The 23,259-nt window shown below is 42.0% G+C and overlaps 1 protein-coding gene across 1 annotated transcript in view; it reads right to left on the bottom strand.

Moving 5' to 3' along the window:
* Nucleotides 1-22,310, bottom strand: part of ADAMTS19 (ADAM metallopeptidase with thrombospondin type 1 motif 19) — a 249,934-nt gene extending 227,624 nt beyond the window's left edge. The window contains exons 1-2 of the mRNA XM_032795450.2: nucleotides 21,669-22,310; nucleotides 18,918-19,534 (exon numbers count right to left, since the gene is read on the bottom strand). Coding sequence (XP_032651341.1) covers nucleotides 18,918-19,534; nucleotides 21,669-21,753 — 702 coding nt within the window. The 5' untranslated portion in view covers nucleotides 21,754-22,310. The remainder of the gene's footprint in view (nucleotides 1-18,917; nucleotides 19,535-21,668) is intronic.
* Between the last annotated feature and the right edge of the window lie 949 nt (nucleotides 22,311-23,259).

Here is a 23,259-nt window from a genome sequence, read left to right as displayed (position 1 = left end):
ATTTGAGGTAGGCAGGTGAAGCGTTAGGGGGTCTTTTGCCCAAGGACCCCTACTGGAAAGTTGGGTACCAACCGGGATTTGAACCCCGGTCTCTCGCATCAAAGGGCGGTCTCCCGTATCAAAGGGCAGCGCTCTTAACCACTACGCTATCCATATATATTCATTCTCTGATAATAGATCCTTTTCCCAAAGGCGAAAGAGCGGACAGGTATTTTCAAGCACTGAAACCGTTACAATGATTTTTTTAATTAAAAGAAAAGGATGTACCAACAGTCATTTACTTTGCCAATTTTCTTTTAATTACAAATGGAAAATTTCACTATAATATGGATGTATCTTACTAGATTTTACACAAAAACAATGTAGATTTGGCTCTCAGAATAATTAAAATGGTGTGTAGTGCCCCAACCCATTAAGCCAAGCAGCAAAATGTACAGTTTGACTAGTCACTTTAAAGTGTGAAACAAAACTTGTCTACATGTAGATGAACCAAAAGATGTGTCAAAAAGTATGTCTTCCTCCAATCTATGTTAAGGCCCTACCAAATTCATGGTCCACTTTTGTAAATTTCACAGTCATAGCATTTTAAAAATCTTGAATTTCATGATTGCAAATATTTAAATCTTACATTTCATGGAGTTGTAACAAAGCATGAATGTGTATTGGAAAATGGCAAAATATAAATGTGTACAGCCCTTTAGTCAGCATTTCTCAAACTGGGGGTCCTGACCCAAAAGGGGGTTGCAAAGCTATTGTGGAGGGGGAAGGACTTGGTATTGCCACCCTTACTTCTGCGCTGCCTGCAGAACTAGATCGCTGGAGCACGGCGGCTGCTAGACAGATGCCGAGCTTTGAAGGCAGAGCACCAGGATCAGTGCAGCCTTCAGAGCTGGGTCCCTGGTCAGCAGCCGCTGCTCTACAGCCACCCAGGTCTGAAAGCAGTGCCACTTCCAATTTGAGAAACGCTGTGTACTTGTATATATTTTTACTTCATAGTATAAAAGAGTATAGTATAGGGTAAAAGTACACAAAAGACCAGATTTCATGGAGACCAGATTTCATGGTCTGTGAATTTGGCAGTGCCCTAATCTATGTGCCCCATTTATAGGCCATTGTCCCAAATGCAAACAACATTATATTACCCCATCTTTTTAACAGATATTTTTCATCATAAAGAATATAAAGGTATTTGAGAAGTTACTATCATTAGAACTATTTAGCTACATTCTAAATTACTGAAACAAATCAGGAGGAAACAGGACAAATCTACTAGGAATATTAGTCAGAACCAGAAAAATTGTAATGCACATATAAAATTTATATAGCCAGCCCACCCATGAGAACAGTTGTCTTCTTGATGGCAAGCATGATAGGATATGGTCTGTGTATGCTGGAAGGGGATAATGAATGCTCTGAGGTCAGACCCAGGAAGTCAAAGCTGTGTAAGCTTCTTGCCCTGGAGACAGTATGCTCAGAGAGAGGAAGCATACTCCCCCAGAGTCCTAAGTGGCTTCATATGGAGTAGTTCCAGAGCATCACCCAGTCACCCCATGACAGGGTCACATCTTAATGTATGCCTCAGAGTGTCACAACCAGTTACGGACAAATTTCAAGTCCCCTGATTTCAAACTCAGTTATGAGTGCTCAGTAGTTCTGAAAAAAAAAACAGCCCATAAAGAGTTAGAGGAGTTTCTTGTGGGACTTGTGGGTGGACACGTGAAAGCTAAGATGGGAATTCCTGCATTGATAGAATCATTGCAGAAAATTTTTATAACAAATTACAATTAAGGAGTAAGGTATGAGAGAGTGAATTTGTATAACACCACACCTTATGTTCTGTGCAACACACAAGCTAAAAATGCCAATCATCCATTGCAAAGTTTCTCAAAATAGCAATCACCTTCTTAAGAAACAGGTTTTTTCCCCATCTCCCATCGCCTCAGTTGAATTACTATAAACTTCATGCAATACATCCTGGTTACTGAATTAAAATACAGTTAATTACCATGATTACTTTGAATTCAGTACATTGGACTAATCAAACACCTGTTCCCTTACAAAAGTGCAATGAGATTTTTACCTAGGACTGAGCCTCAGATTTACATTTTACATACAAAACGGCACCTTCCACACCCAATGCACCTTTAAACAACATGCTGGGGCTTTTGCTCAATACTGCCCCTCAAAAAAGAGCACTACTTTTAGCAGTACCTGGCTTTTCCTTAGATTTCTCCTATCCAAGTAGTATTGACCTGGCTTGACCCAACTTAGCTTGTGAGAGCTGATGAGAGTCCAAAGTAGCACAGCTGAGGTCATAAAATGAACATATGCAATTGTTGGAGGAAAATCAATTAGAAACTGAATCATTTCCCAAGTCAGTTTTGAACATATTTCTACATTTTTGGATGTAAAACTCATTCAGAAAATAATTCTGACTGAAGTGTTAGTAGACCCAAGAAAAATATAATGTAATTATAGAATCACAGAATAGTAGGACTGGAAGGGACCTCAAGAGGTCTTCTAGTCCATTCCCCCTGCACTCGGGACTAAGTATTATCTAGACCAGTGGTTCCCAAACTTGTTCTGCGGCTTGTGCAGGGAAAGCCCCTGCCAGACCGGGCCGGTTTGTTTACCTGCCGCGTCCGCAGGTTCGGCTGATCGCAGGTCCCAGTGGCCGCAGTTCGCTGCTCGAGGCCAATGGGAGCTGCTGGAAGTGGCGCGGGCCAGGGGAAGTGCTGCAATTTAATCATTTTTCTTGCTCTTCTCTGGATTTTCTCCAATTTGTCCACGTCTTTGCTGAAATATGGCACCCAGAACTGGACACAATACCCCAGTTGAGGTCTAATCAGCACAGAGTAGAGCAGAAGAATTATTCTTATGTCTTGCTTTAACACTCCTGCTAAAATACCCCAGAATGATGTCTGCTTTTTTTGCAACAATATTATACTGTTGACTCAAATTTAGCCTGCGATCCACTATGACTCCCAGGCCTCTTCCTGCAGAACTCCTTCCTAGGTAGACATTTCCCGTTTTGTAAGTATGCAACTGATTGTTCCTTCCTCAGTGGAGTACTTTGTTCTTATTGAATTTCATCCTATGTACTTCAGACCATTTCTCCAGTTTGTCCAGAATCATTTTCAATTTTAATCCTCTCCTCCAAAACACTTGCTACCCATCCGAGCTTTGTATCATCCACAAATTTTATAAGTGTACTCTCTATGCCATTATCAAAATCATTGATGAAGACATTGAACAGAACCAGACCCAGAACCAATCCCTGTGGGGCCCCACTCATTATGCTCTTCCAGCAAGACTGTTAACCACTGATAACTATTCTCTGGGAATGACTTTCCAACCAGTTATGCACCCAAATTATAATAGCTCTATCTATGTTGTATTTCCCTACTTTGTTTATAAGAAGGTCACGCAAGAGAATATCAAAAGCCTTACTAAAGTCAAGATATACCGCATCTACCACTTCCCCCCATCCACAAGGCTTGTACCCTGGGGAAAAAAGCTATTACGTTGGTTTGACACAAGTTGTTCTTGACAAATCCATGCTATTACTTATCACCTTATTATCTTTTAGGTGTCTGCAAATTGATTGCTTAATTATTTGCTCCATTATTTTTACATGTACTGAGGTTAAACTGACTGGTCTATAATTCCCCAGGTTGTCCCTATTCCCCTTTTTATGGATTGGTACTACATTTGCCATTTTCCAGTCCTCTGGAATCTCACCCATCTTCCATGACTTTTCTAAGAGAATCACTAATGGCTCAGATATCTCCCCAGTCAGCTCCTTGAACTCCTGATGTATTTCATCAGGCCCTGGTGACTTGAAGAAATCTAACTTGTCTATGCAATTTTTAACTTGTTCTTTTTCTATTTTAGCCTCTAATCCTATCTCATTTCCATTGGCATTCATTAAGTTAGATGTCCAATTGCTACTAAACTAAACTAAACTTATGTCTGTTTCCAAAAATTCACTTACATGCAAATAGATGTATTATCAGTAACTAAATGTTATGATATAAGTTTATCATCTTATATGCATGGTTCCATTATTAACACAGGGAACAGTCTTAGAAGTTTTTTCCTTCCAAATAGTACTTTTTAAATGTCAGAGACCTTTCCCCTATACATCACTAGAGCTGATATCAACAAGGCATGACAGACTATCCAACAGCCATGATGACTAATGAATGCCTTGGTACAGCACAGAATATCATCTTATTTTAAATATTAAAATTAAAACTCCTCTCCTTACAGCTTTAAGGAAAGGAAAATCTTTAAGGTGCACTACTGGAATTAAAAAGGTAGCAGCAGAGATGCCGCTCCCCCACTAGCAAGACCACCAAGCACTGTCCACATAAAATACCAAAATAAGATGCTATTTATTCAGTATTTTGTGCAGATTTCTATTTATTGTATGCTCTTCATATAATGACATCACTTGATTGTCATCCCTCTTCTCTCTGACAGGCTTTGATCAGCAGTGAAATAGTTAATGAAAGACACCCCTGGAAAAAGAAATGAAGAATCAAATCCAGAGTGAGGGGAGTCTTCCACAGGCAGCACAAATCTGGAGCTTGACCTGAACCTTTCACAGCTCCAGAGCTGGACAGAGTGCTACAGAACATCAAGTCTGGCATCACTGCCACCTATGATAACATCCTTCCACAGTTCCTTGGCCCACGCACCTGCTATTGGCGGGCTCAATTCTTCACCAATGCAAGAAGACTGCTGAAAATCTGGCACATGTCAAAAGTCACCAGCCTCCCAAAATCTGGTAACCAGGCATCAAGCTACCACCCCATACTGCTGCTTTCTGTGTGTCTCAAGGTTCTAGAGTGCCTAATTTTACAGTGATTAACACCGTGGAGAACATTTTGAATGTTGAGCAAGCATGCTTTCGACAAGGTCGAAGCACATGCAACCAAATACTTGCACATTAATCGAAAACAGTTTTCAAAGAAATCTGAACACGGGCTCTATTTTCCTTGACCTCACTGCAGCTGGCACACAGATCTACATGTTAAAATATCAAGAATCCTCCCACTACGGGTTATTGATGCCACCAAACTGCTACTCCAAGACAGACAGTTCCAAGGTGCATGTGGGTAAGAAAACAGATGAAATTTGGTTCGGAAAAAAACAGATGAATGAGTTATCCCAGGGCTCTGTTCTAGCCCCAACCTTGTTCAATCTATACATCAATTATCTATCACCAACCCAGCCATGGAAGTTCATCCATGCAGATGATATCTGCTGCATCCAACTTTCTCTGAGCTGGAGAAGACAGTGACAACACTGCAAACCTAGCAACCTACTGCAAGACATGGCATCTTCAGCCTACTATCAGCAAGACAGTCTCTAGCACATTACACCAATGCTAAGAGGGAACTAAACATCATAATGAATGGCCACAGGCTGAAGCATGAAGCACACCTAGGTTACTTAAGCATGACCTTCGACCGAACACTGACATACAAAAGCCACCTGAGCAAGATAGCAGCAAAGGTCAAGACACACAACAACCTTCTCAGCAAACTGGCAGGTTCTTCATGGGGAGCAGATACTCCAGTCCTAAAGACTCAGCCCTTGCCACCTAGTACTCAATAGCAGAGTACTGTGTGCCAGTATGGAGTCAGTTGGCACACACCAAACTTGTTGATGTGCAACTCAACTCAACTATATGTATCATCACAGGAACTCTGTCCAAATCATCTTCCATAGCTTCCAGTTCTGAGTCATGTTGCCCCCCCCTTACATAAGAGGGAGAGGCAAGCTGCTTGTGAAGATACATGCCAACCCATGCTTACCCTTGTTCACAACCTTTTTAGTCCACTAGCTACACATCTTTCATCACACCCACTGTGGTTGAGGCTGTCATGCCAGGATGTGATAGCGGAGTCCCTGTGGCAGGAAGACTGGTCTTTATCATCAACCACCACTCAATTCCTTATCACAGACTCTACTGTTCGCCTACCCGGCTTTGACCTGCCATGTCATCAGTGGGTCCTTTTTAACCAATTCCAGACTGGGCCAGGCCTCTGTGCAGGCAACCAGCACCACTGGTGCTTTCAAAACAAAGCAAACTATAGCTGTGGTGCATATCAAACAAAAATACACATTGTTGAGGAGTGTCTGCTAACCAAATTCACCACTGTGCTCCACGAGCTCCACTTTGACCCTACAGATGCTATTGATTAGCTCTGTGAATAGGCAAATGCTAAATACTTAAATAAATACAGGCCGTTCACACCACTTCCAGAGCTACCCTTTCAGGCTGTGTGCTGATTCAAGCAAACATCACTACATCAGCTCTCAAACTGATAGGTATCTTTACAGCCATAGGGCAGTATTGATTATATTCAAAAATCATTAGTCAGGCCACATATCATGAAATTGGCTTAAATATTATGAGCTTTTAAAAAATAAGCAGTTTTGGGTCTTTGCTTCCTGCTTTTTGAGCCTTTTGGGTTTATATTTTCAAGCTTTTCTGTGTAGTCATGAGGGCTAGAATCATCCTTTATAAATGGAGGCTGTGCTTCTTATTAAAGAACATGAATCCAGGATCTGGGGCTTTAAAAAAAAACCTTAAATATTGCAAAAAACTCATTTAAAAAAATCACGAGTTGGCAATATATAGAGCACATCACTATAATTCAGTAGATTCCTGACTCATTCACTGTCCAATATACAAGCTGTATATTAAATGAGATCCTAGTCAACAAAGCAAGTTTTCGAGAAAGTGATCCCTAAGCACACAAGTATAATTCCACTAAATCCAACAGATTTACACCAAGGATGGACTTAGACCTCTTTCTCTCACACTTCTTAAGGAATTTTTCTGTAAAACTATCTGGGCCAAGGCTTGGAGTGTTTTTGTTTGTTTGTTTTGTTTCAGATTTGAAATAATGGCTTTATCATCTACTACTTTGCAATTTCTGACTCAACTTCTCACTTCTTTATCCTGCAAAAGAGGTTTCATAATTTCACAAGGATTCACACATTGTAATACTTTGTCATGCTTTGTAATACTTTTCCTAATTTTATTTAAAAAAATAGAGCATCTTTCAGAAGAAAAAATATTTTAACTCCCAAATTCATCAGAAAGGGTGTATCTTGCTGAGACCTGACTTTTTTTGAAGAACATCAAAGCAATTATCAATGGGGCCTTGGAATCACCAATCAAATTTGGCCAAATAAATAAACAAACAAACAAACCAAAAAACAAACAAACAAACAAACTAGTATAGCAAAGGTGAAGAAATTGTCAGAATTTGAGTGACTATATGATCTACTAAGGTCTGGGAGAGACACAAAGGAATTATTCATGCATACTTGGGTTACTTATGTAATTCTTTTCCCATCTCGTCCCATCAACTCTCAGGTCTTAGCAAAATATTTAAATGAAAAGGAAACATTCAGTGATGACTATGGTTCAAAATGTTTTGTTCTAAATCAAATTTCCTAAATTTTGCATCTTTATGTTAATTCAACAGATGCTGTGCCATCTAGCTTTTAAAAGATAAATTCCCTATCATTATGTCACATCAAGAGCTTTGCTAGGTACAAAACAATTTTTCCCCTTCATTTAAAGAGGTGCATTTGAGTAGCAGGAGACACTAATGTACCAATTCAGTACCAGAGCACAACAAACAAAACAAAAAACAAAACGGGCCGATCTTTTATATATTAAATAGATCATTCTTGTTGCACTCTTGTCAGACAAGTTAAACATTTTAAACATCACCACCTGCCAATTTTGATTCCTTTCAAAAAAAGGGGGGTGGGGGCAGGCAATCTCTTTCATGACTGTTCAGATACTACACAGTGGCATTTGACTTCAGACAGTGTTTTGATTACAGAAATATGCCAGTTTCCAGCTGTACAGATTTACTATCCTGTTTTCTTACAATCTTTGTCTCCTCCATTTCAGTGTAATCCATATGTGCATACAGATAACAGCACATGTAACTGATCAAGTGTAATTTTTGTTGCTGCTGTGGTCATTTGGATATTCTTGCATGAGTACCTATATAAAGTCCATTGGTTCCTGTGTTTTATAGAAGGCACTGAAGCTCAAGTCTCCATCTTACAGTATCTTCCTAGCATTGCTCATGGTTTTCTGTGAGGAAACCCACTTCCCAAACAGATTGAGTGGGTCTGCTTTCTGTTTAGATTTGACATTTCCATTGATGTCCCACCTAGACTACTTCTGCTGATGACAAATCTGATAGCCTGTTTAAAGATGTTTAAAACACAAATAAATGATAAAAAGTAAACAAAACAAAGCTCTGTGAACCTGTGACCTCTCAGTAAGGGATCCAATTCCCACTCCTGCTCCTGCCCCTCCCATCAATGTTTTTACTTGTTTAACAGAATTACACAGAGGCACTAGAAGAACCATGTGAGATGTGACAGGATAGTTAAGTTTACCCTTTTAAATGAACTAGCCTCCAGAGAATCCTGTAGCTTTCTGCCCCCCACACCCCCAGTCAGCATAGGTTTTATGAAGAAGGGATCTTAAGGATTTGTTTGCTGTTTGATTTTGTTCTTTCTCTTGGAGCTCTCTGAGAGCAGATCTCCCAGAGGAGGAGATCTGTGTGCTCCATTTCATACTTCCATTCCCTCCAAGGTCTTAAGGATATTCACATTAATTTTATAGTCCCACTTCTGCTGTCAACCATGTGCACATGTATGTCAAATGGACCATGAACTGTACTGAGTTTCTCTTGCCCCTGGTCTCTAAATTGTTGCAGCATTCTGTCTTCTACCCTTCCCCAGAGCAGAATAGAAATGATCATTTTCCTCCAAATCCCTATTAAAAAAAAAAAAGCATCCGTCTAAGGGGTTCAGTGGATAACTGAATAGTGCAGTGTAACTGCAACACTGCTAAAGTTTGGAAAAGAAGTTATGTTTTCCAATGACATTAAAAGGTTAGGTTTTCAACCCATTGATCAGACTCATGCATGAAGACTCTACCTTAACCTTAGGAGGAAGTCAGTTTGATCTAGAAAACGCCTGCTTAACCCTTAAACAGCCAGTTACTCCTAGACTATTGCTGCTATTAGGCACCGTTACAGCTGATTCAAATAATCACAGTAATAAGAAAACTAAGTACTATATTCTTCAGTTTAAAAGGTCTGAAGTACTGACCCTGGGGCCAGCTTCAAGCTGGAAAGCAGTAAGCAAGATAATCTGAGAACAGGCTCAAGACTGAACCCCTAGAATCTGGCTGAATACATGATTTTAGAAAAACTGTCATTCATGTTTATTTGATTACTAAATGTTTTATTTAAGCAACTTCATTCAGTTTGTTCTGAGACATTAGTTTATAGAGCCCAAGCAGTCAAAATGGCTGGATACAAAATAACTGTACACAGTTTTCAGGGTTCCTGTATACTGAGTCCTAACTAAGTTTACACACCCCATTTAAAATTAGAAAAAGATTCAACAATCTAAGTCATAAATATTTCAGACTAATTATATATCTCCCACATACTAATTCTAAATCAGAATACCCATTAGAAAAACCTGCAACACATATTATAAGTAAAAATTCTAATTTATGCAACCTCCAAAGGGATCTTAACTTTTTAATCATTATAGTAAAATTCCGGATAGAAATTCTATAATCTAATGAAGATATATGTATTATATTTCTTGGCATGTTAACGTCTTTCAGTCTTATAAAGTTTTAATATTCTAAGTAGGACTGTTACCATCAGAAGTTACAGTCAGTATGTAATAAGCCAATCAGATTTTCTATTTCCTACTTGGCTTGCTGTCATAAAATTATTGAACTAATTGCTACTCACTATAAGGATCTCAGAAGCAGGCAGTCTTACTTTGGAGTAGCAGCAGAGAATCCTGTGGCACCTTATAGACTAACAGACATTTTGGAGCATGAGCTTTCGTAGGTGAATACCCACTTCGTCAGATGCATGTAGTGGAAATTTCCAGGGGCAGGTATATATATGATAGCAAGCAAGCTAGAGTAGTGTGGCCAGGGAGGTTGAAGTGCTCTCCTACAGGTTTTTGTATATTGCCATTCCTAATATCTGATTTGTGTCCATTTATCCTTTTCCGTAGAGACTGTCCAGTTTGGCCGATGTACATAGCAGAGGGGCATTGCTGGCATATGATGGCGTATATTACATTGGTGGACGTGCAGGTGAATGAACCGGTGATGGTGTGGCTGATCTGGTTAGGTCCTGTGATGGTGTCGCTGGTGTAGATATGTGGGCAGAGTTGGCATCGAGGTTTGTTGCATGGATTGGTTCCTGAGCTAGAGTTACTATGGTGCGGTGTGCAGTTGCTGGTGAGAATATGTTTCAGGTTGGCAGGTTGTCTGTGGGCGAGGACTGGCCTGCCACCCAAGGCCTGTGAAAGTGTGGGATCATTGTCCAGGATGGGTTGTAGATCCCTGATGATGCGTTGGAGGGGTTTTAGCTGGGGGCTGTATGTGATGGCCAGTGGAGTCCTGTTGGTTTCTTTCTTGGGTTTGTCTTGCAGTAGGAGGCTTCTGGGTACACGTCTGGCTCTGTTGATCTGTTTCCTTATTTCCTCGTGCGGGTATTGTAGTTTTGAGAATGCTTGGTGGAGATTTTGTAGGTGTTGGTCTCTGTCTGAGGGGTTAGAGCAGATGCGGTTGTACCTCAGTGCTTGGCTGTAGACAATGGATCGTGTGATGTGCCCGGGATGGAAGCTGGAGGCATGAAGGTAGGCATAGCGGTCGGTAGGTTTTCGATATAGGGGTGTTAATGTGACCATCACTTATTTGCACCGTGGTGTCTAGAAAGTGGACCTCCCGTGTAGATTGGTCCAGGCTGAGGTTGATGGTGGGGTGGAAGCTGTTTGAAATCGTGGTGGAATTTTTCCAGAGTCTCCTTCCCATGGTCAGGAAATCAGTGGTGTCACGGAGATAGCTGGGAGTGCTGGTGGCATAGGGTCTGAGTAGAGAGTCCACATATCCAGACAGTCCTTCAGTGAGAGTGCCAATGCCCGAGATGATGGGGCGTCCAGGATTTCCGGGTTTGTGGTTTACTACCCAAGATCCACTGCATCTTTAGGCATCTAAAATCTTTGTAAACTTGGCCTTTAGGCACCTAGAAATCTAAGTCTGCTTCAAAGTTATTAGAACTTAGATTTCTGTATGCCTAGATCAATTCTGAAAATAGGATTTAGGCACTTTTATAAATTTTACTCAAGGCCTTTTTTGTACTTTCTATGAAGATTCTGTATCTTTTCTAGCTATCCACTTCTAGAAACCATAAATTAAGTAATTTCATTTATCATGTAAACTGTGTAGAGATGAAAAAAGCTAAATCAGCAGGAAAAAAGCAAGCTGTTAAAAGTCCACTTTATAGGGTGACAATCGCCTATGAATATTTACAGGACATGTACCAAAGCAATGGAGGATGATGCACTATGATGGCATGTCCAAACCCCACAATGGGTCTGAAAGGGTTAAAGAACAAGCTTGGGCTCAAGTAGCTCTGCCCCTCCCACCCTGGGAGCATGCTCCAATTGGACAGGAAGCTTAAAAAGGGAGCAGACTGAAACAATCCCATAGTTTGGACTCTCCTTCCAGATGACATTGTGGTATCCTCTCGTACTAAGGATACCTATCCACGGGCGAGAACTCCAGCTATTAGGAAGAGACAGGTATTAGTAATGGGCGATTCAATCATTAGAAACATTGATAGCTGAGTTTGCGATGACCGGGAGAACTGCATGGTGACTTGCCTGCCTGATGCAAAGGTTGTGGATCTCTCTAGACATCTAGATAGATTTATGTGCATGAAGGTACCAGTGACATAGGGAAGGATAGGAGAGAGGTCCTGGAGGCCAAATTTAGGCTGCTAAGTAAGAGATTGAAGTCCAGGACCTCCACTGTAGCATTCTCTGAGTTCCACGTGCAGGGCCAGTTAGACAGGTAGAACTACAGAGTCTCAGTGCATGGATGAGACAATGGTGTTCGGAGGAGGGGTTTAGATTTATTAGGAATTGGGGAAACTTTTGGGAAAGGGGGAGCCTATACAGGAAGAATGGGCTTCACCTAAACCAAAATGGAACCAGATTGTTGCCACTTAACACTGAAAAGGTTGTAGAATAGTTTTTAAACTAGGGGCTCGGGGAAAGCCGACAGGTGTGGAGAATCTATTAATAGAGAATCTCTATGTCCTAGTAAGGACGAGAGGATGGAAAATGATAAAATACAGGCAGGGTCTGATCAGAAATAGTCAAATAAAAAAGGAGTCCCATTCAATTACGTCATGTAATGGCAGACAGGTAAAAGGAGACAAGTTTTTAAAGTGCTTTTATACCCATGCTAGAAGTCTAAATCATAAAATGGGTGAACTAGAGTGCCTCGTATTAAATGAAGATATTAATCAATAGGCATCACAGAAACTTGGTGGAATGAGGATAATCAATGGGATACAAAATATATCAGAAGGAGAGAACAGGTCATGCTGGTGGGGGAGTGGCATTATATGTGAAAGAAAGCGTAAAATCAAATGAAGTAAAAATCATAAATGAATCAAAATGTACGATAGAATCTCTCTGGATAGAAATTCCATGCCCTAATAATAAGAATATAGCAGTAGGGATATATTACTGACCACCTGACCAAGATGGTGATAGTGACTGTGAAATTCTCAGGGAGATTAGAGAAGCTATTAAAACAGTTAGTCAAAGACACAAAAAGTTATAGCAAAACAAATTTTAAGTAGCAGGCTTCCTGCTTCTGATGTAAACAACCAGTGGGGCCACTGGACAATCAAGGTGCTAAAGGAGCTCAAGGACAGTAAGGCCATTGCAGAGAAACTAAATGAATTATTTGGATCAGTCTTCATGGCTGAGGATGCTGGGGAAATTCCAAAACCTGAGCCATTCTTTTTAGGTGACAGATCTGAGGAACTGTCCCAGATTGAGGTATCATTAGAGGAAGTTTTGGAACAAGTCAATAAATTAAACAGCAATAAGGCACCAGGACTAGATGGTATTCACCCAAGAGTTCTGAAGGAACTCAAATGTGAAATTGCAGAACTACTAACTGTAGTCTGTAACCTATCATATAAATCAGCTTCTGTACCAGATGACTGGAGGATAGCTAATGTGACACCAATTTTTAAAAAGGGTTCTAGAGGTGAGCCCAGCAATTATAGGCCCGTAAGTCTGACTTCAGTACCGGGCAAACTGGTTGAAACTATAATAAAGAACAATATTGTCAGACATAAAGATGAACATAATTTGTTGAGGAAGAGTCAACATGGTTTTAGTAAAGGGAAATCATGTCTTACCAATCTACTGGAATTCTTTGAGGGGGTCAACAAGCATGTGGACAAGGGGGATTCAGTGGATATTCAGAAAGCCTTTGACAAGGTCCCTCACCAAAGGCTCTTACGCAAAGTAAGCTGCCACAGGATAAGAGGGAAAGTGTTCTCATGGATTGGTAACTGGTTGAAAGATAGGAAACAAAGAGTAGGTATAAATGGCCAGTTTTCAGAATGGAGAGAGGTAAATAGTGGTGTGCCCCGGATGTCTGTTCTCGGACCGGTCCTATTCAACATGTTCATAATTGATCTGGAAAAAAATGTAAATAGTGAAGTGGCAAAATTTGCAGATGATACAAAATTACTAAAGATAGTCAAAATTCAGGCAGACTGCGAAGAGCTACAAAAGGATCTCTCAAAACTGGGTGACTGGGCAACAAAATGACAGATGAAATTTAATATGTTTGATAAATGGCAAAGTATGCGCATTGGAAACTAATCCGAACTATACCATGTGAAAAGATGATGGGGTCTAAATGCAGTGTACCACCAGGAATATACAGAAGATCTGAGCCACTATGGATAGTTTCTCTGAAAACATGCCGCTCAATGTGCAGTCAAGAGCGAACAGAATGCTGGGAATAATTTAAGAAAGAAATAGAGTAAACGACAGAAAATATCATGTTGCACTTCTATATAAATCCATGGTATACAGTCACTCTTGAATACTGGTGTGCAGATGTGGTCTACCCCGGATCTACAAAAATAAGATGATATGTGGACTGGAAAAGAGGTTCAGAAGGGACAACAAAAAATTAGGATGTATGGAGTAGGGAAGCGCTTCGTTTGAGGAGAAGATTAAATACAACTGGGACTTTCCAGCTCAGAAAAGATGACTAAGGGGATTATGATGAGGTCTATAAAATCAAAGACTGGGGTAGAGATAGTAGATAAGGACAGTGTTTTACTACTTCCCATAACACAAGAATTAAGGTCACCAAATGAAGATTAATAGACCAGAAGGTTAAAACAAAAGGAAGTATTTCTTTACATAACAGTCAACCTGTGAAACTCTCGGGTTATGGCCAGAGGATGTTGTGAAGCAGGACCAACAGAGTTCAAAAAAGAACTAGATAAATTCATGGAGGATAGGTCCATCAATGGCTATTAGCCAGGATGGGCAGGAATGGTGTTCCTAGCCTCTGTTTGCCAGAAGCTGGGAATGAGCAACAGGGAATGGATTACTTGATGATTACCTGTTCTGTTCATTCCCTCTTGGGCACCTGGCACGGGCCAGTGTCAGAAGACGGGATACTGGGCTAGATGGACCCTTTGTCTGACGCAGTAGGGCCATTCTTATGAGTGTCTCAGCTCAGCAGAGAGGAGAAAGAGGGAACTACACTGAAGGCTCCTGAATAAGGGTGCCAAAGAAGCCTTTTTGTGAGGAATAGGTCTTCATGTTCAGTCTGGTTGGGGCTGAAGGTTTAGTTGTTTTTTCTTCTGCTATCTTACACTGGACTTGCAGCCAAGGGGCATGACAGATGGTAGGAAGTGACCCAGGCAAGGTAACTCCAAGGGCACTCCAAGGTGCTGGACCCTGATTGGCTCTTATAGGTCCCTGGGTTGAAGCCCAGTGAAGTGGGAGAGCCGAACTCCCCTACCAATTGCCCTTGCTGTAGGAGGGGCATATGCTTCATTCCCACCCCACTCACCTCTCTGGTAAGGAGAGGGCGAGGACACTGAAAACACAAAGTGAAACAAAGTCCATACAAGGATGAGGAATTGGACTGAAAAGCTGTTCTGCTGAGGGGCGAGGCTGTCTACTGGATGTGCTATCCACTAGAACACCTGGCCCTCTGACAACCCTGTTGCATGCACATGCACAAACAACTCAGAATGTAACTAAAATAAAAGCCAACACTAACAAAGCATTCAAACATCTCAACAGGTTGTGGACAGTGAAGTGAAACTCTAGATTTCTATACTCTTAACATTACTCAAACTTACTGAAACAGTGAAAGCTCAGAATTGAGACTGATCCAGCCAGGAAGGCCCCTGTTTCCTTCCTCTCAAATATCTGCTGCTCAGTGCAGTGGGGAGCAAAAAACATGGAAAAGCAACAGTGGAGCTTGATCACTGCTGAAAGAAAGATGGAAAGGGACTGGGAAGTGTCTCAATTAGTCACCTTTCTTGCATGCTCCTCCCTTCCCCTGCCAAATAAATAAATCAAACACAAAAACAAACAGTATAATCAGGGCCAATGGTAGGAAGAAGACCTACACTAATTAACGTGCCATCTTCTCCCAAGGGCTGTAAGAAGTTAATGTTTCTTGAAGCAACCAGCATTAACTCCTGTGACATGCACCATGACTCTCCCTCGTAAGGATCATGGAGACGGACCTAAAGCCTGAGTGGCACCATGCTAAATTAAAGTTACTGTGTGCGTACCACGTGAAAAATATCTGGGAGCACCTCTGTGCCAGACCTCACAATGCTCAGAACCCAAATGCAAATCCATTTCTTCAACTTAACTTTTTCTTATTAGCCCATCACAAACATACACAATCAACCTGATCTACTAAAATGTACAAATAATTATTTAAAAATATCTCCACCATTACAACTTTTTCCTTCAGGAAGAGTGAGAGTTTATGTAACATATTTAGTTTTGTTACTCTAATTTACTGGAAGGTAATCAGATAAAAAGGTGCAGTGGGCCAGATAAGAAAGAAAGATAGGTAGTTTAGAAAGAGGACTGAAAAAAAGCTAATGCATCACATTATTTTTTTGAAAGAGTAAAAAAAGAATGTCCCAGGTAACAATAGACCAATTAGCTAAATTTCAGTCCTGGGGAATCTAATTGCATGGAATGCAATCAGAAAATAATTAAAAGGTGATAGTAATAGAATTACTACCAGTCAACATGGTTTTATGAAAAACAGGTCTTGTCAAACAAACTCAGTACTGTTTTCTGATGAGATTACAAGATTGACATAATATATTTCAACTTTTGAAAGGCTTTGACTTAATACAATACAGTGTTCCAATAAAAAATAGCACTATACAAAATGTAGCACATATTAAATGGATCAAAAACTGGCTAACTGATAGAAATGAAAAAGTAATTGTTAATGGGAAATCATTATCAGATTATAGCGTTTCTAGTGGTGTCCTGTTCTTTGCCCAATAATATTCAGTGTCTTTGTCATTATGTTTTCTTCTTAATGATCATTAGCAGGAAAAAGACTAGATGGAAGTTGAAGATGGACAAATTTAGAATGGAAATAAAGCAACATTTTTAACAGTGAAGATATTTATCATTAGAACAATTTACCAAGGATTGTGGTGGATTGTTCATCACAAACTCTTTATATCAAGATTAGATGTCTTCCTAAAAAGAGATGCTCTAGTTCAACCAGATGTTATGGTTTTGATACAGGAATTTACTGGGTGAAATCCTATAGCCTGTGTTATGCAGATCAGCCTACTCTCCGTGATAATTATGGCCTCTTTCTGGCCTTAGCATCTACGAATATGTAAACGAGAACTCCCTACCCCACTTCAAGAGATTGACGCTGATTTTTCAGGAGTATGGGAAGGGCCATCCAGCCCAGAAGCTACTGCTCCCCCTTACACCTATGCTTCTCTCTTGCATCCAATACTTCTTTCATCCTCACCCCATAACCTCCTTGCCAAAACAAAGCACATGATCTGAGTGCATGCATGCTTAGTCTATGCATACATTCAAGGGTAAATTGAAACACCTGTTAAAAGTCCAGTTAGCATGAACACTATTGCTCCTAAATCAAATGCATTTTCAGAGTATTAAAAACCTACTGATAGCTTTCAGATCACCCTCAATTGACTTTGAGAATGTTCCTCTCCAATTAATTCCACTACTGTACTTTGGAAAATCTGACAAAATATCATTAATTAGATTCCAACCACCTAGAACTGTGTGAAACTTGGCAGTTTTATTCTGCAGAAGTGCATGCAACTATTTTATTTGGAATCAATCCAAATAAATTCCCCCATCAGTTTCTGTTTGAGTTTTGTGTTTGAACAAATCCAAACAGGCAAAGTAAAATGCATTCACATTCTCTATACTTCACATGATTTCACATCATGACCATACAAAACTGCTAATTTTGCATGAAAATTTGGCAAACCTCAAAGACTCTATCATGGATCTGGTTTGATAGGTAACTTTGGAATGAATCCAATGAGTTTTGCATAGCTGTGCTATAATTGCATGGATTGACACCCACTAAACCATAAAAACAGGCAGAGTTTGGATATTGCAGACTCTCTTCAGCAGCTCAGTTTTTATTCCACATTTTGTAAAATGCTGCAGACGTATACATTTATGATGCTCTATAAAGGCCCTATAATGAGAATAATAATTGCTTTTGTTTTAAATCTGGCCAGGGTTTTACATCATCCCAGTCGCCTGAAGTCCCTCCACCCTCCCCTAGGTATCCTGGGATTTCAGTTCATCAGAAGCAAGACTGCTGCTGTCAGTGGGCCTGGTTCTGATCTCACATTGGTGTAAACTAGGAGGTCATTAAATTCACATCACATAAAAACAGCGTCACTGAGAGGAGAATAGGTCCAATGTATCCAAAGTGAAACTCACTGCAATGGTTTGATTGTGTTAACATTTCTACTACACACACAGCGGTGGCTCCAGGCACCAATGCTCCAAGTGCATGCCTGGGGTGGCAAGCCATTGGGGGGCGCCCTGCCAGGCCCTGCGCATGCGGTAGTCAGGCAGCCTTCGACGGCTTGCCTGCAGGAGGTCCGCCGGTCCCGTGGATTCGGCAGCAGGTACACCGAAGCCGCAGGACCGGCAGACCTCCCACAGGCATGCCGCTGAATCTGTGGGATCAGGGACTTCATGCAATCATGCCACCAAAGGCCTGACTGCCATGCTTGGGGCAGCAAAAAGTTAAAGCTGCCCCTGTACACACATATTCATTATGTATTTTTATGGGTGGAAGTAAGGAAAGAAGAGGCTGCATTCCTACTAATGCCAGGTATGGGGATGAGGACAGAGAGGGATAAGAAGGAGAATGGAACAAGGGAAAGAGGAAGCAGAACAAGGATGAGAAACAAGATATGGAGTGTCAGCATAAATATAAAGATGTAGAAGAGATTAGAGATGGGGGGAGAACAAGATAGGGAAGAGAAGGCCAGGGATGAGATGAAGATGAAGAGTAGGAGGTTTATGGATGCCAGTGGGGGAAGGAGGATGGGTGAGCTTAGGGATAAGTATGGAAATAGATTGAGGAACAGGCTAGGATTAAGAAGAGGGATGAGCAGGAATTAGAGAAAGAAGAGCATAAGGGACGAATAAGATTAGGAAGCAGGAGGAATGGGATTGGGAAGTAGAACAGACACAGAGATGGGATGATCAGGACAAAGATATGGATAGGACTGGATGGAATGTGTGGAGGGGACTAGGATTAGGGATGAGGTGATGAATAGAGGTGGAATTCAACTGGACAGGGATGGGATATGAGAGAAGGCTGTAGGAGAAGGATGGGAATAGGAAGAAGGATGAGATAGTAATGGGACTGGAATGGGAATTGGGATGTTACTGCATGCATGCAGGGCGTGCCTTACCAATCCAACGCAGGTACTGAAAGAGGCGAAGGAGCCTGGGTAACGAAGCACAGTGCCACTGTAATAACAGGCTCTCTCAGGCTGAGAACGGGAAGCGCCTGGGGGGCTTTTCCCCTCATCCCTGAGCCGCTCCTCCACTGCAAAGCCAGGTGCCAAGAAGCGGCTGTCCCTCTTAAGCAACAGGTAGAGCTCCCGGGCAAAGGCCGGGATCCTCAGCAACACCTCATCCCCATCCTCTGACGGTGGTGGCGGTGGTGGGGAAGGTGGCGGCGGTAACTGAGAAGCAGCGCCAGATCCCTGAGGATGGGGAGACCAGTGATAGAGTTCCTGAGACTCGTATTCATCCTCCGCATCCTCATCCTCCTCTGCTACCTCCCCAGCTGGCTGTGGTTGTCTGTCTACCAGGGAGGAGACCGAGCGGACCTCACGGGAGCTGCCTGTCACCTGGCTAGGTGTAGCAGAAGCACTGGTGCTGCTGCTGGTGCTGTTTCCACAGCTGGGATCAGTACTGCAGCTGCCTCCACCACCACTGCCTCCAGCAGGCTCCTGTTGGCCTCTGCTCCAAAGCGCTGGGAAGATGATTTCCCACTCCTCAGAGTCTCCTGATGCATGCAGACCTGCAGGAAAGCCAGACAAATAATAGCATATGCCACAAGCCACAAAACAGTGTTGCACATGCCACAGCATACCACTCATGCCAGTGAACACACATATATGCCAGTATCCCCTGACTACAGCCAGTGCTCCTAACCAACAAGTGCATGACACAAAGCACAACCTTGTCCCATTCCCTCTCACCCCCAGTACCTTGCCCACAATGTTTACTTGCAGTATATTAGTCAGCCACTAGATGTCTCTGTATTGTTTAGGAGTTCCAGACAGGAACTGTGGTCCCTGGTAAACATGAGAGATAAGCTGGAACGGGAAATGTGTGGAAACTATTGTTTGTGTCTGTAAGTTGTTCTCTTTATTAAATACCTCCTATATAAGACTAGAGCTGGACAAAAAAAAATGACATTTAGAAAACAAGTGTCAAAAGTTCCATGAAAATTTTATCCTATTTTTCAACCAACTGTAGAACTGGTCAACAAATTTGCTAATTCAATTAAACAAATGGGAGAAAAACGTCATGAACATTTTGACATGTATTTGATGAGCCATGTTTAAGACTGACTGTGATTCTATATATCATTACAACACACCACGGCCAAATGCATATGCTTACAACACATGTGCACGCACACATACATGCAACAATAAAACCTCCATCATTATCACATAATATTAATGACTTTATAATTGATTATTAATTATTATTAATGATAATTTTACTTATGATTAATGATTTTATTATTAGCTATATGTGTGTATGATATATAAATTAACACGTTGCATGAAATACTCAACAGAACATATTCAGCTGAGTCTGTGGGCACATTATGTGTGTACATATACATTCTAGTCAGGGGTTCTCAGAACAAATTTTTTGGTAGCCTCAAAGTGCGGCCACCAACTGTTGCTGGTGGCCACGCCGACAATTTTTCCTAAATAGTTAATGAACTTTAGGAAAAATATATATGCACATGCACATATCCACATCATTGTAATTTATGGAATCTTTTTTGCAGACTCAATAATAAAAATAATGTACAGTTGTCTCTCTTTTTTTATAGGCCCTAAACAGAATAGAAACACAAATAAGGTGCACTGCAGGTTCTTGTCTTTTTTGTTGTTGCTTCTTTTCCTTTTTTTGGTTGCTTTTTTAAAAATACTTGCAAGCAAATAAGTCTGCTGGTATGAAAAATGATATTAACAAACATACAAATATCACTTTTCACAGCAGCAGACTTACTCAGTCTTGGAAAGCCCAGGGACAAATTAAGCCTTGAATGGGGAGATCGGTAGGGGGGGAAGTAGGGGACAGGGGGAATGCATGACAGGCCAGTGGAGGCACCGGGGACCAGGGGAATTGTGGGGTGAGCCCCACAGCCAGGCGTTGGAGCCCTGTGGCCAGAGCTTGCTACCTGCCACCCAGGGCTGGAACCCAACTCTATGTCCCCAGGAAGCTGGGGAACTCACTAGCTGCCTCCTTCTCCAGCATGTATCTCTCCAAAAGGGGGAGCAGGGCCCAACTCCTGCTGGTGGCCCTCGGGGATGGACCACTGCTTTGTCCTTCTCCCCCCAAATCACTGCCCAGGAGGCTGTGGCTGCAAGAAAAGTCCCTGATGGCCGCATGTGGCCACATTTCAGAAACACTTAAGATATACTTAACCTTGCCTCACCACAAGGGGATGGGCTAGATAACTTCTTGAGGTCCCTTCCAGCCCTACATGTCTATGATTCTATGAATTGCTCCATGTACGAATATTTTATAGTACACATTTATATATATTCATAATTTGTACATACATACACTATGAATAATGTTCTACTCAATGCGTACACACACAAACATTATGAATACTAGCATACACAAATATTATGAATACTATGTAACACACACACATACTATAAACATTGTATATGTGGGAAATCACTCTGTGCCATATGATCATATATACATGTGTTATTGATATATATGCTACCAGATCCTTCATACAGTACTGATTAGTTGCAAAGTAATGTGCACAGGTTGGCTACAAATAAGAGAAGAAAGCAGCAGTAACATGCTGGACCACTGATTTTCTTCTCCTTTTAATCCCATGCTATGGAAAGTACAGAAATGAGCGCCAAAGAAAGGGATAATTTTACCTGAAATGATCCCATTTGATAGGAAACACAGCTGATAAAAAATGCAGCAAATGTGGCTCAGTCGCATCCCCGTTTTCTTCTCCATCCACTTCACTGTCCCAAACACACCGAGGGAGCAGCTTATTCACACACTTTATTTATTCCTGTGTATTGGCTTCTGTTGCTGCTGCCTGTCCTGAATGGGTTGTGCCCTGAACTGCCCCAGTTCTTTGTATGGTTGGGGTTGCAAGTTGCTGCCTCTTCACAGAGTGTATGTCCGAGTTTGTGAGAGGCGGGGAAGAAGGGAGGGGGAAGAAGTAGAGTCGTATTAAAATTTGCAGCAGCTCCCTAGCTCCCTGGTGGATTATCTGATGAGTCTATTTTCTGATTTACAGGAGGCAGCCGGAGGAGAAGGCAGAGCCGGAGTGAAACCACCTCCAAGCCAGCAGAGAAGCAGAGGCCAGTTGGAGAGTGGAGAGGGTGTCCTAGAAAGGAGAGGGAGCAGCACACGCAGAAGCAGAGAAGGGGAGAGAGAGAGAGAGAGTTATCTGCGCGCAGAGCGTGTCACCCTCCACAGCAGTAAGAGGGGATAGCGGCGGACAAGCGGCGAGAAGGCGAGAGCTGTAGGCAGCACCGGGAGAAGAGGAGGCAGCATGTGCCCCAGCTCTGGCCACTGCGCTCTGCGACCAGGCGGCTGCGAACTCTCCCTGAAATCTCCCTGGTGAGGCCGGGGGGCGGCGGATTAAGGGGAAGGGAGGGATCCCCCAAACTCCCGCAGCTTGCTCCCAATTGGTTGCTCCGGCCAGCACTATTTGCATGCCCCCAAGCCAGAAGTACAGCAGGCAGGTATAACCCCGGCCTCCCGCAGCTGCTCCAGTGTGAACAGCCGAGGGGGAAAGCTGCTGCTGCGCCAGGGCACAATGCTGCAATCCAAGCGATTTTCCAAACGCCTTTGAGTTGCGTTTAGGCGTTAAGTCAAGGAGCGGGAAGATAATGCAATTAGTCACGGGATTCTCCAGGGCTTCCACACACTCCCTCCTCCCTGCTGCCTGTCACACACCCACACAGGACCGTGCATACTCCTATACCCACACCTCCCAGTCCAGTCACACAGCCTTATAACACAAGACACACGTAGTCTATATATGGACACACCCCATAACACCCTCGCTATACATTTTACACACACAACACATCACACACACCACATTGTAAACAAACACAAATTATACCGTCTAGGACAACACAAGCACACTATACACACAGAGTAATACACATCATGTCCTACACACACAAGCCCTATGTGAACACACAGGCTACACCCACCCACAGTCACGCAGAAAAACTCACACCATGCCCTATACTTGCACAAACACACTAGACTACACTACACATACACTAAACACCTTTTTAAAAAAGGATCCCTTCTCTCCCCCTGCCCCAACCTAAAAGGCCTTTGCTTCAAATTCAAGGCACTCAAGATTTACCATTTCTGTCTGTTTTGTGTAACTTGATTCCAAACTCCCTTTTTGCCCCCACTGCACAGCTCTCCATGGAAACCCAACACTTCCCACCCCAATCTCTGTCAGCTGAGGAATGATTAAATGAGGAG

Source organism: Chelonoidis abingdonii, chromosome 6 (assembly GCF_003597395.2).
Source record: "Chelonoidis abingdonii isolate Lonesome George chromosome 6, CheloAbing_2.0, whole genome shotgun sequence".
In the NCBI taxonomy this organism is placed as follows: domain Eukaryota; kingdom Metazoa; phylum Chordata; order Testudines; family Testudinidae; genus Chelonoidis; species Chelonoidis abingdonii.
The sequence above is the reverse complement of the archived record's forward strand: the minus strand, read 5'-3'. Positions and strand labels throughout refer to the sequence as shown.